This window comes from Sinocyclocheilus rhinocerous, unplaced genomic scaffold (assembly GCF_001515625.1).
Source record: "Sinocyclocheilus rhinocerous isolate Xijiao unplaced genomic scaffold, SAMN03320098_v1.1 scaffold22, whole genome shotgun sequence".
Lineage (NCBI taxonomy): Eukaryota > Metazoa > Chordata > Actinopteri > Cypriniformes > Cyprinidae > Sinocyclocheilus > Sinocyclocheilus rhinocerous.
In genome coordinates this window covers 167,013-180,535 of record NW_015642832.1, presented here as the reverse complement: position 1 = coordinate 180,535, position 13,523 = coordinate 167,013, and the positions used below count along the sequence as shown (strand labels likewise).

At 38.8% G+C, this 13,523-nt stretch overlaps 1 protein-coding gene across 1 annotated transcript in view; it reads right to left on the bottom strand.

The window, feature by feature from the left end:
• The window catches only part of adamts2a (ADAM metallopeptidase with thrombospondin type 1 motif, 2a), a 91,548-nt gene that overhangs the window by 29,614 nt on the left and 48,411 nt on the right, over window positions 1-13,523 (bottom strand). The window contains exon 4 of the mRNA XM_016574070.1: window positions 1,965-2,167. Within this exon, the coding sequence (XP_016429556.1) occupies window positions 1,965-2,167 (203 nt within the window). The remainder of the gene's footprint in view (window positions 1-1,964; window positions 2,168-13,523) is intronic.

Sequence of the window (13,523 nt, the reverse complement as noted above, 5' to 3'; positions counted from 1 at the left end):
CGAGAGCCAATAATGATTTTGTCTGAGCTATGAATAAAATATAAAAATGAAAGAATTCACATTTTCTCATTTTATTTGTATTATCTTATTATTTTAGTGGTTTGAATAAGTACGTTTTGGGCTAAATTAATTATTTAAGCCCCATATCCTCGCGAGTTGCGAATGATTCTCAACTTGAGAGGACATGAGAGGACTCTCTTTTCGTTATTTTCCCGATTTAGCAAGTTAACAAATATTCGTTGTTGTTTTTTATAAACCCGCTAATAAAAATGTGGTGGACTGAGTCATTTCTGGCTGAATTGCACAGGCGATTTGAAGCGATGGCCTTGAGTGTGGCGTGTGCTGCAGTATTCAGTTTAAGCATGTTCGCAAGCCTTAAGATTCACCTCCGCCTATGCATTTGGGTCTGTTTTTGTGAAACTTCTCGCAAAAAATGAATCAAAATGAAAAATAAAATCAGAGGGGAAGTCAGAAAATGTTTAGTTGTGAAGGTTCGACAGCAAGTTCATTGCGAATCTGGTCTTGTCGAGGATCTCAAGTACATCAATCTTTCAGGTAGGAAACCTTGTCAGGGATGTGGATGTAATTTCTTGACTCAGAGCAGTTGTCAGGGAGATGGATGGAGGTTTGGATCAACATCCAACCATCAAGCCCTAATGTATACAGGAATGCCAAATTCTTTGTTTGAATATGAAGTAATTCATGTGAATGTCTGTATGATAAAATCATGATTGTAAATAACCATAGCGCTGTCTGAAAAGTGATGTATTTTGGATAAATGTTGATTTGTTTACATAAGACGGAGAACCAATAAGTTCCTGAGGCTAAATTACTGGTCATTTAGCTGATGCCTAATTTAGCAAATGCCATTAAGCTAACTTATTTTATTCAAAGTAACTTATAGTAGATGGACACTTTCACTCAACACTCTTAAAGGGGTCATATGATGCGATTTCAATTTTTCCTTTCTCTTTGGAGTGTTACAAGCTCTTGGTGCATAAAGAAGATCTGTAAAGTTGCAAACACTAAAGTCTCAAAACCAAAGAGATATTCTTTATAAAAGTTAAGAGTCAGCCACACCTACCTAAAATGGCTCATTCTAACACGCCCCCACATGTCTACATCACAATGTGGGAAGATTTGCATAACACCGCCCAAATGTGCACGCAAAGAAAGAAGGCATGGTTTCAGGAACAGGCGGGGCATAGAGGAGAAACAATAATGTACAGTATGTGGAAAATAATGTTTTTTTTACTTTAAACCGCATAAACACATTTCATTACACCAAATACACAAAATGTTCTTTTAAGCAGCATCATATGACCCCTTTAAAAATAAAGCTTACAAAAGAGGGGTTTTGCAGCTATGCAATTTCCCCAAAAATGTTTCAGTGAAGGATTCTTAACTGGCATTGTTCCATTACACTCGAAGGTGATTGGGCTCTCGGGCGAGATCCCAATTCGTCAGTCACGACTGACGTAACGTCGAACGTGACTGACTGAAAGGGAACCTTTAATATACATGTAGTCTTTCCATTGGACATAAGGTTCTTTCATATGGAAATTATTATTCAGATTATTAAAATGTTCCTTACACTAAGAAGAAAATGGTTCTTTTAAGAACTGTTCACAGAAATGTTCTTTGGGGAACCCAGAATTGTCCTTCTATATTGCATTGATACAAAAACCCTCTTTTGGCACTTTTAGTTTAGTGTGAAGAACATTATAATAATCTAAATAACCTTTTTCCAGAACCTTTTGTGCAATGCAAAGCTTCCATGGATGTTAAAGGTTCTTCATGGAACCATAGAAGCCAATAAAGAACCTATATTTTTTAAGAGAATGGAGCAAAAAGACTATTTGTGCGTTACATATGATAATAGGCCATAAAGGTCAACTCAGTACTGTAACTATTAGCCACCACCTCAAGCTTCAATCCTTTCTAATGGGATTTGGGAAACTTACAATATTCATGAGGGTCAGGAGGTACTTCTGGATGTGCTCTCTGCCGTGAAACATCACCACAGAGCAGTCCACTCCCAAGAGAACCTCGATGTTAAAGATCTCATCTTCATAAGTCTCTCTGCGTGTTCGCGTGTTGCTCTTTATTTTCTTCTTAACATGGTGGGGTAAATACTCAAATCCAGCCTGAAGACCCAGAGGTGAACCTGCAAAAAATTCACAAAAATGATTTAATATAATTTAAAAAGGTCATGAGGAATCATGATAATCATAATAAAAAGTGTATGATATGACTCATTTAAATGTAACATCATGAAGAAGGCAAATTTAACTGAGACACTGAAACTAAATTGCCCATTGTATACTGTTCATACTGTAGATTAAGATAATTTTTCAGCCCATTACTTCATTTGAAAATAGCTGTACAATGATAAACAAAAACAGTGGCAGTATGTTTCTCATTTCATTCAGCAGATTCTCTCTCTTGTCACCTAATATACGGCACAAACACTCTCACAACTCCAAAAGCTTTCATGTTCAGACTGGGTGCCACTGAGGCATGTCTCTCAGGCTCTGCCTGTGCCAAAACTGCTCGAGCGAGGGACAGTGTGAGGTGAGAGAGAACTAAATGGATGACAGGCAGAAAAATTTTACTGTACCAATTCAGTGATATCTTGCCTTTGACTTCCCTTATTAAAATGCTCAATTATCATATTTATTTACAATGGTATTTACATGGTACTTGGTATTGTGTCACTGCAATGTGCTTGCTTCACAGACTTCAGTCTGTGTGTTCTGAAAGAAATTTGATGTTTCTTCCCAAGGTGGTAAACCTTATGATTACAAATTTTTATATGCCATTTGATGTTCCGATTTAATTTTTTAATTTATTCAGAAGTAATGAGATAATCCTGAAGGGTGATTCACCAATCAGAGAAGTCGCTGTTACTATGGAAACCAGAATTCCAGCAAAATTGCTCAAAAGTGACCACCCACTCCTATCGAGCATTGTAAATGACATAACTGATTTTCCTGATACACTCTTAAAAATAAAGGTGCTTTAAAAGGTTCTTCACAGAGATGCCATAGAAGAACCATTTTTGGTTCCACAAAGAACCATTCAGTCAAAGGTTCTTTAAAGAACCATTTCTTTCTTACCTTTTTATAATCTGAAGAAGATTATTCTATGGCATTGTGAAGCACCTTTATTTTTAAGAGTGTACTCTCACACAACTTGTGTATGTTTAATTATTTTGTAAAAAACTTCAAATATATTAATTTTTATACTATATTCAATCACTAAAAGTTTTATATTGTACCGTTGTTTCAGATTCTGTTGCGTTATTTGCAAACCATCTTATGATGAGCAGTTCAGTGTCTCATTTTGACATCTAATCAGATACCCCCCAATTTCTAAATAGCTCTCTTCAAATCATATGTTTCACTGATGTGATTCACCCGAATGCTGGTTAGTTTTATTCAAGAACTTTTAAATGCTTAAAGACAAAATAAATGAGAAAAGCAGCCTTGATTGCTAACCATTATGCTACCAGCCCAACTTGTACAGTGATCCAACATTTTTGTGTTGCGTTAACCAATAAAAATATCCAACCTTTTTAGATGAAAACAAATTAAATGCATACAAGAAACAAACTTTTTTCCCCAGGATCAGCGATTCAGGATTTCCAGATCAATACTTACAGAATTGTTAATGTGCAGTTTAATTAGACTGTGAACACTGCTGGTGTAAAGTGTAATTCAAACAAATGCTCTTCTTCGGTTCCTTTCAGATTTTATTTCTCAAGTATAGCACTTGTAATATGCAAATATAGTCTGTGTGGTTCAGAATGGAGGGATCTTGATGAATGTTCCCAGTTTTGAAGAGGCAAAGCAGTGTACATCTTCTCATAAACTTCTCATTCATGTTTAATAATAAAATAGAATTTCATAAACGTCTGGCTAGTTACTAAACAAGCACAGACACACAAAACGAAATGGGAAGTGAAACAAATACACCATAAAAAAGTAATGTTTACTGCCAAGACATCAACAATCATTGATAAATGAAAATGTTGCAAAAGCTAGCAAAAGAAGAAAATCAGCAGAACAAGCAAATATAAGAAATCCTAGACAAATTCACTAAAAACTAACATTTAGAGTAATCTTGCAATGTTTATTAGCTTGACAAAGTTGACAAATTTACATGAAAATGAGTCATGGGCTCTGTTTGTGCAATAGACATCTGCTCTTTCTGTTCATCACAATGTGTATTTAGAAGCACATTACACTAGAAATAAACTAGTGGAAAACCAAAGCTGGTCCTTTTCACTCATGCTGGAGTTTTCAGCATGGAGTCAAATTAGATTTTGGAAAACAAGAACTAGCATGTTAAGGTGACCTGTGAATGTGCGTCCAGTGCTGGAATGACACCAAGGACAGAGGCAATTAACAGGACATCAACACAAAAGGCCAGAGTCATGGAAAAGGTTAAGTATTGGCTTAGAATAAAAATTATTTTTAAAGGAGAATCAGCACTGACATGAGGAGTACCTAGTGTAGCTAAAAATGGTGGTATTACTAACTTAAATACATTTTCCAGCATTGCAACAGCAGTTCAGCTATTTTCATAATTTTCAAAGTGTGTACTGTACCTTGTAGTAAGGAGCTACTTTATCAAATGATAAGTTTATTGGTTGAAGCAATAAGCAAACACTCACCTTAAACATCCTCACTTTCATATGTAGCTTTGGAAAGTCTGATTCATTCTAGTTCATCCTAAATGGTCTGCTTTTCATATTTTTCCTATTCACATTTCTAGTGAATAGTTTGTTTAGATGGTTCAACTAAATGAACCGATTAGTCTGCTTTCTCATATTGATTCACAGATTCAAGATAATAGATTCTCCCCACACTGTCAAAAAACTTGTATGTGTTTGAATATTTTGCAAAAAAAACTTCAGATATATGGTATTTTATACTATATTCAGTCACTTAAAGTTTTTATTGTACCAGTGTTTTAGATTCAATGGTCCGATTCTTGTTTAGATAGTTCATCTAAATTAACAGATTCACAACTCTTATTTACAGGTTCCAGTAATGTCATACTCCTGACACTATCCAAAAATTTGTATGTTTGAATCTTTTGCAAAAAACTGTATTTTCTACTATATTCAGTCACTTAAAATTATATTTTGTACCATTGTTTCAGTATTAATTGTGCGATTCGACTTTAGATGGTTCATCTAATTGAACAGATTCACAACTGATTCACAGATTCCAATACCTAGGCTAAATTTCTACTCAACTGTATCTTAGGTGTTTTTGTATTGCATTTAAAGGGTTCATTGGATGCCCATTTTCCACAAGATGATATGATTCTTTAGGGTCTTAATGAAAAGTCTATAACATACTGTAACGAACTCAGTCCACTGAAGGCAAGCATAGTGAAGAACCCAAGTGCAGTTTATTTACAGTGTGATCCAAACATCCAAACAATAATCCGAGACTTGACTTGACACGAACAGACTTGACTTGACAAGGCATGAACAGACTTGACATGAACAGACTAGACTCACCAACAGCGGGATAAATACATTCAATACACGACGACAGACAATGGCAACATGATGGCTACTTATAGGAAACAAGAGGGTCACATGACAAGAACAAACCAATGGGAAACAAGACACATGACTAAAACAACCAATCAGAACATGACACATACACAAGCCAGAGAGACATGAGGCAAGGGAAGCATGACACTAACATCAGGAAACAATTACAAAATAAAAGACATGGAAAACATGAACATGAAACAAAACACCACATTACACTCACGCAAATTAAGTTACAGCCAGAATCCCCTCAGTTCAGTCATGATGCATCGGATGCCCATTTTCCACAAGTTGATCTGATTCTTTAGGGTCTTTATGAAAAGTCTGTAACATAGTTTGGTTAAAATTTCTAATGGTAGTGTAAAACAACACCCTTTTTACCCTGTCAAAAACAGCTCTTTTCACAGCAAGCCGTTTCAGTGCATTTCCATTTAAATGCTAATGAGCTCTGCTATCCCCGCCCCTCTCCCTCCCTGGGGTGATGCGCAGTTCTCTGAGAGAACTTTAGTCGCATTCATCTTGAAACTTGCTAACTAGCACATTATTAGGAAATGCAATTTGCAAAATTAATGAAAAAAAAAACGTATACTCGCTTCTTCTGGAGGTGAAGCTGAATCACAAATTATTCGTGCGAACATAGATGCATTTAGGCAGATTGCATTCCCCAACAAACGTACTCCACTGCGTCTTCAGTGGATCAGATGTCGGGAGTAAATGATGACTGCTATGCTCATTATTACATCCAACAACAAAACACCTAAATCGCTCATTCTTGTCTACATCTGCTCCGGCATCGAAACAATGGCGGATCAATGACACTCACTCAGGGCAGGTCTAAGGTAAGACGGCCGTGTCAATAAACAATCGTGGGAGGGGCCACATCCCAGAATCTGAGAAGGGGATATTATTTATGTGGATTTTTAAAAAACCACTGGGTGGATTTTTATCATTATAGGGTGGTTGTGTACACACACTGCCAACACACATTTCAGTTCAAACAACATGTAAAAGTGAATTTAGCATCCAATGACCCCTTTAATATAAAAGTACCTGTTCACATGTGCATTGAATTTATTTAATACACGAGTTTCACAATTTGAGTTGAATTACTGAAATAAATGAACTTTTCCACGACATTCTAATTTATTGAGATGCGCCTGTAATGCTGTCACCATAACTGAAATTTATTCAAACCCCTTATTATGTTTTTGCCAGAAAAATATGGATTAATACTGTTTAATTTATAAATTATTGGATTTTTTTAACATTTATTTTATTTCTAAAAACATATGAGCCCTTATAATAACTAAAATATAGTAAGCTATTTTTATTTGTAGATTAAGGTAAAACCATGAAGTGACAGTAAAGTAGCACTACTACACTGTACATTGTTACAGTCAAGCAAGTATCACAATGTCAGCTGACACCCAGTTGAATTCCACAGTCATCATATTTCAAGAGTAATAGCCTTGTGCTACTGCGTTTTTTCTATTGACTATAAATAGAAAGCTACAAACAAGCATCCTGTATTCTGGTTGCCATTCTGAGAGGCCACGTCTGCTCCTAGTTATCCCCTGACCTGAAGTCATAGCCGTTTCAACTGTAGCTTGGGTTTCCAGTGCCGGTATGCAAGGAGCAATGCTGATGTACAGAATATTGATGAAGGTCGGGCAGTCAGTAACTGTTGCGAATTATCATAATTCTTCGAATCAATGAGTGCTAGGCTTGTCAGTTCTGACATATCAGGCTCACAAGGGTTATTTGTATTCAGGAAACGGGAGCATCACGAAAAACTGCAAGGATAAAATGAAAACGGAATCTTTTAGAAGCCTTCAAGTAGAACCTTTGCTTTGAAAATTAAATCAAAGTCATTTGGATCTGTTAACCACTGGAGAAATCCTCTTTGAATATGCCAGTGGAAGCTTGGCTTGGCATTTTTTTGAATAAATATACTTTAGAAACACTGTTTAGTTTTTAAATTCCTGATGGTAAAGTTAATTTTGAATCAAATTAGACATGATTATTGCAAAACACAAAACTAATTTCCACACAAAACAAATACACAGCTTGGCTTTTAAATCAATGCTGGCAGATGGGACTGGAAAAATAATTGGAAAAAAATAAGACGTGCTAAGTCAAAGTACATGAAACTGTAAGATACAAGACTTGAAATGCAAAACAAACAGGAAAATTCCTTAAACTCCAAGCTGCACTGATTTCAATAAAGACACACAATGTCACATTGATGTCAAACCTGAAACATGTTTTACGTGGATAAAATAAAGACATGGTTATGAATGTAGCACGAATTTCGGTTGGCTATGAATGCAACATCTTGTTTCTGTATTGCAACCTCACTGATTGAAAAACTATGTTGCTTGCAGGATGAATGAAGGTCCATCTGCTTAGACAAGCAAAAGTATCCTCAATGAAGGAGTGACTCAGCATGGAGGAATATGAGCCCACACATACACACACTCTCATATACACAGAAACACTGATGCAGGAGTTGCACCGACCATTAGTTCTGCCACTAGTCAGTGTGTTGGGTCTGTGTTAACTAGTCGAGAATCACTTATAGGACCTATTGTCCTTGTGAGGGACCGACTAAAAATAAAGGCAGCTATCTATTTTTATGTATAAATGCCAATTTATACTGATTATGTGTGAAACCTAATCTGGAAAAGATTTACTTTCTATATAATGTTTACTTACATTTAGTAGAATTGTATTATATACATCTTAGATGTATAGTTTCTGAAGAGAAATGCAAAACTAAAGTTATCACAGAATAAAATATATTATTTCCAATCAGAATAAAACAGTAATAATATCAAATATGTTTATTTATTTAAACATATTTTCTGTCATCTCTAAACACCCCCTTACAAAGTCCAATTTGCATAATGATTTTTTAAAAATTATATCAGACCCCATGAATTTTAGTGACACCCTGAATCACATGACTTCAGTTGTACTTATTCTATACCTGGTGACAGTAAGTAAAAATTTCCTCTTTCTACAAACCATATCTCCTTGTATCCAGATGTTATTTTCTTTGTATTAATGAAATGGTCAAATATATATTTGGAATTACGTGACCGCATTTCACATTCTCTTCTCCATTATCAATAGGCAAGGCAAGGCAAGTTTATTTGTATAGCACATTTCATACACAATGGTAATTCAAAGTGCTTTACATAAAAGAAAAGACTGAGGAAATCATTGATAGCATTTCTGTGAACTCTTCAGCAAAGGCAGCAATAGTGCAACGATGTATGATGTATGATATAAAATTCGGTGAACAATGGTAAATGTGAGTGTATATAAAAAGACAGCTGATTTCCCATCGGGCAAGTCAATTAGAGATAATTCAGGATAATTGTGCCATTTCTCCCCAGTCACCTCAATGGCAAAACGTATCTCAACTTATCTGAATTCACCCTACTTAAGGCGAACACTGAATTCAATTAGTGAACCACACATCTGAATGACTATACCCTGCTGGATGAAGACCAATTTAGACTTTAGACACCATCAATTTCCAGGCCGGTTTCAGTTGGTTTGTTACAGTAAGTGCTGGATTAGTGTTGGTCTAGCTGTTGGACTACCATGGTCTTAGGTGAAACTAGCTGACCACTCACATCTGTTGGTGGTCACCAGCATCTGAAACATGTGAAGACAGTCAACTTAAAATGAGTAGTTGCCCAAGCACACAAGAACTGTGAAGCCTTGAAGTCTATCCAACGAAGATGTCAGCCAGCAAAATTTTTGACCTCCTTTTTACAATCATCTCATAGGATATCTGAATCACATCTTTACTTTGGCCATCAATCTTAAAACAAGAGCCAAGCGAACCCTGTAATCTGTTGGCTAATGTCTTATTCACCTAGGCATCATCAGTTAACACAGCATTGTTGAGTTAGCTCATCTCACAGAGCCAGAATTCCAAGACATGGAAAGATCAGTCTTCATTAGCTCTCCAGACGAAATGCCACAGGCGTCCTTAAGACACTGTCTTTACTTGCAGTGCTGCAAAGGTGGCCCAGCACAAATGGAGATATTTGCAGCACAGGAGGAAGCTGAACGCTCCTCCTTAATGTCAGAGCAGGCCAACAGCTATTAGTCAATGGAACAACCAGAATGTTGTTGTTTCAGGGATGGGAAAAACGTTAAATGAAAAACACATGCATTCACACATTTTCTACAGCCATGAACACACACATATAGCCACACGCATAAATCTATACGATCTCTGATGGCTAGCTGGAGGCCTTATGGCACATTTGGTATGCTGCGGTGTGATATGTGTGGGCTGAAATGTCAGGGTGACTGAGGTGAAGAGAAACTGACAAAAGTGCAGAAACGACACTCTTCTCAAATGAAGTGACCAACCAGGAAAGAAAATCAGGTTCAGATTTTCCCACATTCATATGTGAGGTCATGTCCAATTATAATTGTTATGAAATGTACTGCTTTCAATATACGGATTTCCATCCACATATTTTGCACATTTGCAGAATAATGATGGATGGAAAAGATTCTTATAAAATACTTATGTTATTTTATTATATATATAAAATACATGTTTCCAAATTAGCATAAAAACATATACACTTGCTTGTGGTGGACAATTTTGTTTTTATTCTATAAGAAGATATGCATATAAATGATGTAATTTACAGAATAACTATTAGAATGGTATAAATGTAATGTTTTATTTTTTACATTTATTTAGTCTAAATATTATATAATTTTAATACCAGCTTTGCATTGGTGAAAATTAAATCATGGAAATAAATACCAGCGTATTGGTATTAGCCAAAAATCATACAATAGTCGCATCCCTAATCAGTGGTGGACAGTAACGGAGTAGCTTTACTTCGTTACTGTACTTAAGTAAATTTTTCAAGTATCTGTACTTTACTGGAGTCGTTTTATTTTTAGTAACTTTTACTTTTACTTCACTACATTCCAAAGCAATCTTGACTCCATATAGTGGTTATTTTGGGAAAATCCCAGGTATTTTGAGCAGTAGGATTATAAAAAAATATGTGCTAGTATATATTTAAATTAAGTAGCCTATATAAAATTGCTAAATAAATCTATCAGTACTTTTTACTTAAGTACATAAAAAATCGAGTACTTTTGTACCTTCACTCGAGTAAAATTGAAAAAGGAGTACTTTTACTTTTACTGGAGTAATATTTTATCATACGTATCTGTACTTTTACTCAAGTACTTGATTTGTGTACTTCGGCCACCACTGTCCCTAATTAAATTTGCAACTTGTATTTAAACGTTTAATAATTAGCATGTCCACCATTGGATAAGCAGACAGCAAAAGTCCAAAGAGAGGAGAGAAACGTCTCTAGGTTATGCATGTAACCATGGTTCCCCGAGAGAACGAGACGCTGCGTCGAAACGCTATGGGAACGCCTTCAGCGTGACCACGCTCTGAATCACGTGTGTAATCAGTCCAATGGATGGGCGAGACGTCACGGGCAAGGTGACGTAGCAACCAGGAAGCTTAAAAGCACGTGTGGTGGATACAGTGGCAGCTTCTGGGAAATGAAGTAAGTGCTCGCAGGGATGCTGGAAGTATGGCAATGAGACGTAGCGTCTCGTTCCCTCGGGAAACCATGGTTACATGCGTAACCTAGAGATGTTCCCCGTCAGGAACTCGAGCTGCATCTAAACGCTATGGGAACGAGTATGCCCACGCCGCCAGACTTACAAATCTCTGCGTAGTGTGGAAGAGCACAACTAAGGCGAGAGAACAGAAGAGAAATGTGGCTCTGATATCGAGGTCGTAGAACCTGACGAATGTCCTGCATAGATACACCTGACAGAAAGGCCTTGGAGGCCACCACACTCCGAGTCGAGTGAGCCTTGACCCCCAGGGGCCAGGGGAGATCAGAGGACTCATAGGCTAGGCAGATGGCATCCACGATCCACTGGCTGAGGGTCTGTTTAGATGCAGGAAGGCCCTTCTTGGGGGGACCATAGCACACTAGCAGTTGGTCCGCCCGCCTCCACAGGGCAGCTCTGTGGACGTATGTGTCCAGTGCTCGCACTGGACACATAAAATTAAGCTTCTGCTGGTCAGGGTCCCGGAAGGGAGGAGGACAGAAGGCCTGCAGTACAACATAACCCGCTCGTGGGTAGAGAAAAGCTTTGGCCAGACCGGGTGCAAAGTCTAGATAAGAGGGGGCCACTGAGAGGGCCTGCAGAACACCAACTCTCTTGAGAGAAGAAATCGCCAGAAGGAAGGTAGTCTTTAGAGTGAGATGCGATCAGATATCTCTTCAATAGGCTCGAAAGGAGGTTTACAGAGAGCCTCTAACACCATAGCCAAGTCCCATGGAGGGACACGAGATCGTACCGGAGGCCTCAGCCTCAGTGCACGATTGAGGAAACGTGTAACTAGGGGGGGTCTGCCCACTGACTGACCACCAAGAGGGGCGTGGTAGGCCGCAATGGCCGTCACATAGACCTTCAAGGTGGAGTGGGTCAACCCTGCAGAGAATCGGGCCTGCAGAAACTCCAGCACTGTACCAACAGGGCAGTTAACTGGGTCGAGCTGGTGGTCTCCACACCAAGAAGTGAAAAATTTCCACTTCAAGGTGTACAGTTTCCTCATTGAGGGAGCTCTGGATTGGAGGATGGTCTCAACATCCTCAGTTGCGAGACCGGAGGCTACGAGATGTGCCCCCTCAGGGGCCACACCCACAGCTTCCACAGCTCCAGGCAGGGGTGAAAGATGGTGCCCCCTGCCTGAGAGAGGAGGTCCCTCCTGACGGGAATCTCCCATGGAGAGCCATCGAGAAGGGACAGCAAGTCCGAGAATCATACTCGGCTCGGCCAGAATGGGTTCACGGTAGACGGAACCCGTCCCGGCGTACTCTCTCCAGAACTCCCAGGAGCAGAGCGATCGGGGGAAAGGCGTACAGACGCAGCCTCGGCCACGTCTGTACCATAGCGTCCAGTCTGAGAGGAGCTGGATAAGTCAGAGAGAACCAGAGGGGACAGTGCGATGTCTCCTGAGTCACAAACAGGTCCACCTGAGCCTGGCCAAAAACTCTCCAAATCTGCTTCACCACCTCAGGGTGAAGCCTCCATTCCCGGGGCCTCGCCCCCTGCCTCGACAGAATGTCTGCTCCTATATTGACATGCCCAAGGATGTGAACTCCTCTCAGCAAGAGGAGTTTCCCCTGGGACCACACAAGGATCTGGTGCGCCAGCCTGTAAAGGGGGCGCAAACTAGAGGTCTGCTACCCTGAGGTCTGCTACCCATTAACCCGAACCCGACCCGAAAGTATTTCGGGACCCGTCGGGTTCGGGTTAATGTTTAATTAATAGCTTCGGGTTCGGGTCGGGCTCGGGTTTATAGCTAAACTAAAACTATATGCAGTAGGCTACGCTGCTTTCATAGACGCACACTTATATTTCTCTGCAATGAGGGGGTAAAATCGCTGTTTTTGAAGTAACGAAGCCTCATTGCTTGTAGAGAGAGGAGCAGATGCAGGTTCAGACACGTAACTTTCAGCCCTCTCTCTCTCTCTCTCTCTCTCTCTCGTTAATTCAAATAAATTATATAATTAATTAATTAAAATAAATGCAATCTTACCGCACTGCATCTCTGTGTCTGATTTAAAGCAGGCCGAACGCTAACGAACCTTAAAGGGTTAGTTCACCCAAAAATGAAAATTAGCCCATAAATTACTCACCCTCAAGTCATCCTAGGTGTATATGACTTTCTTCTTTCAGACGAATCCAGTCAGAGTTATATTAAAAATTGTGTTTGATCTTTCAAGCTGTTTCATCGCACTCAGCGGGTGTTGCATGCATCAGTCCAAATGCACTTAATTAAAATGCGCCGATCCATAAAAAAAAAGTGTCTCACACGGCTCCGGGGGGTGAACAAAGGCCTTCTGTCGCCCGGAGC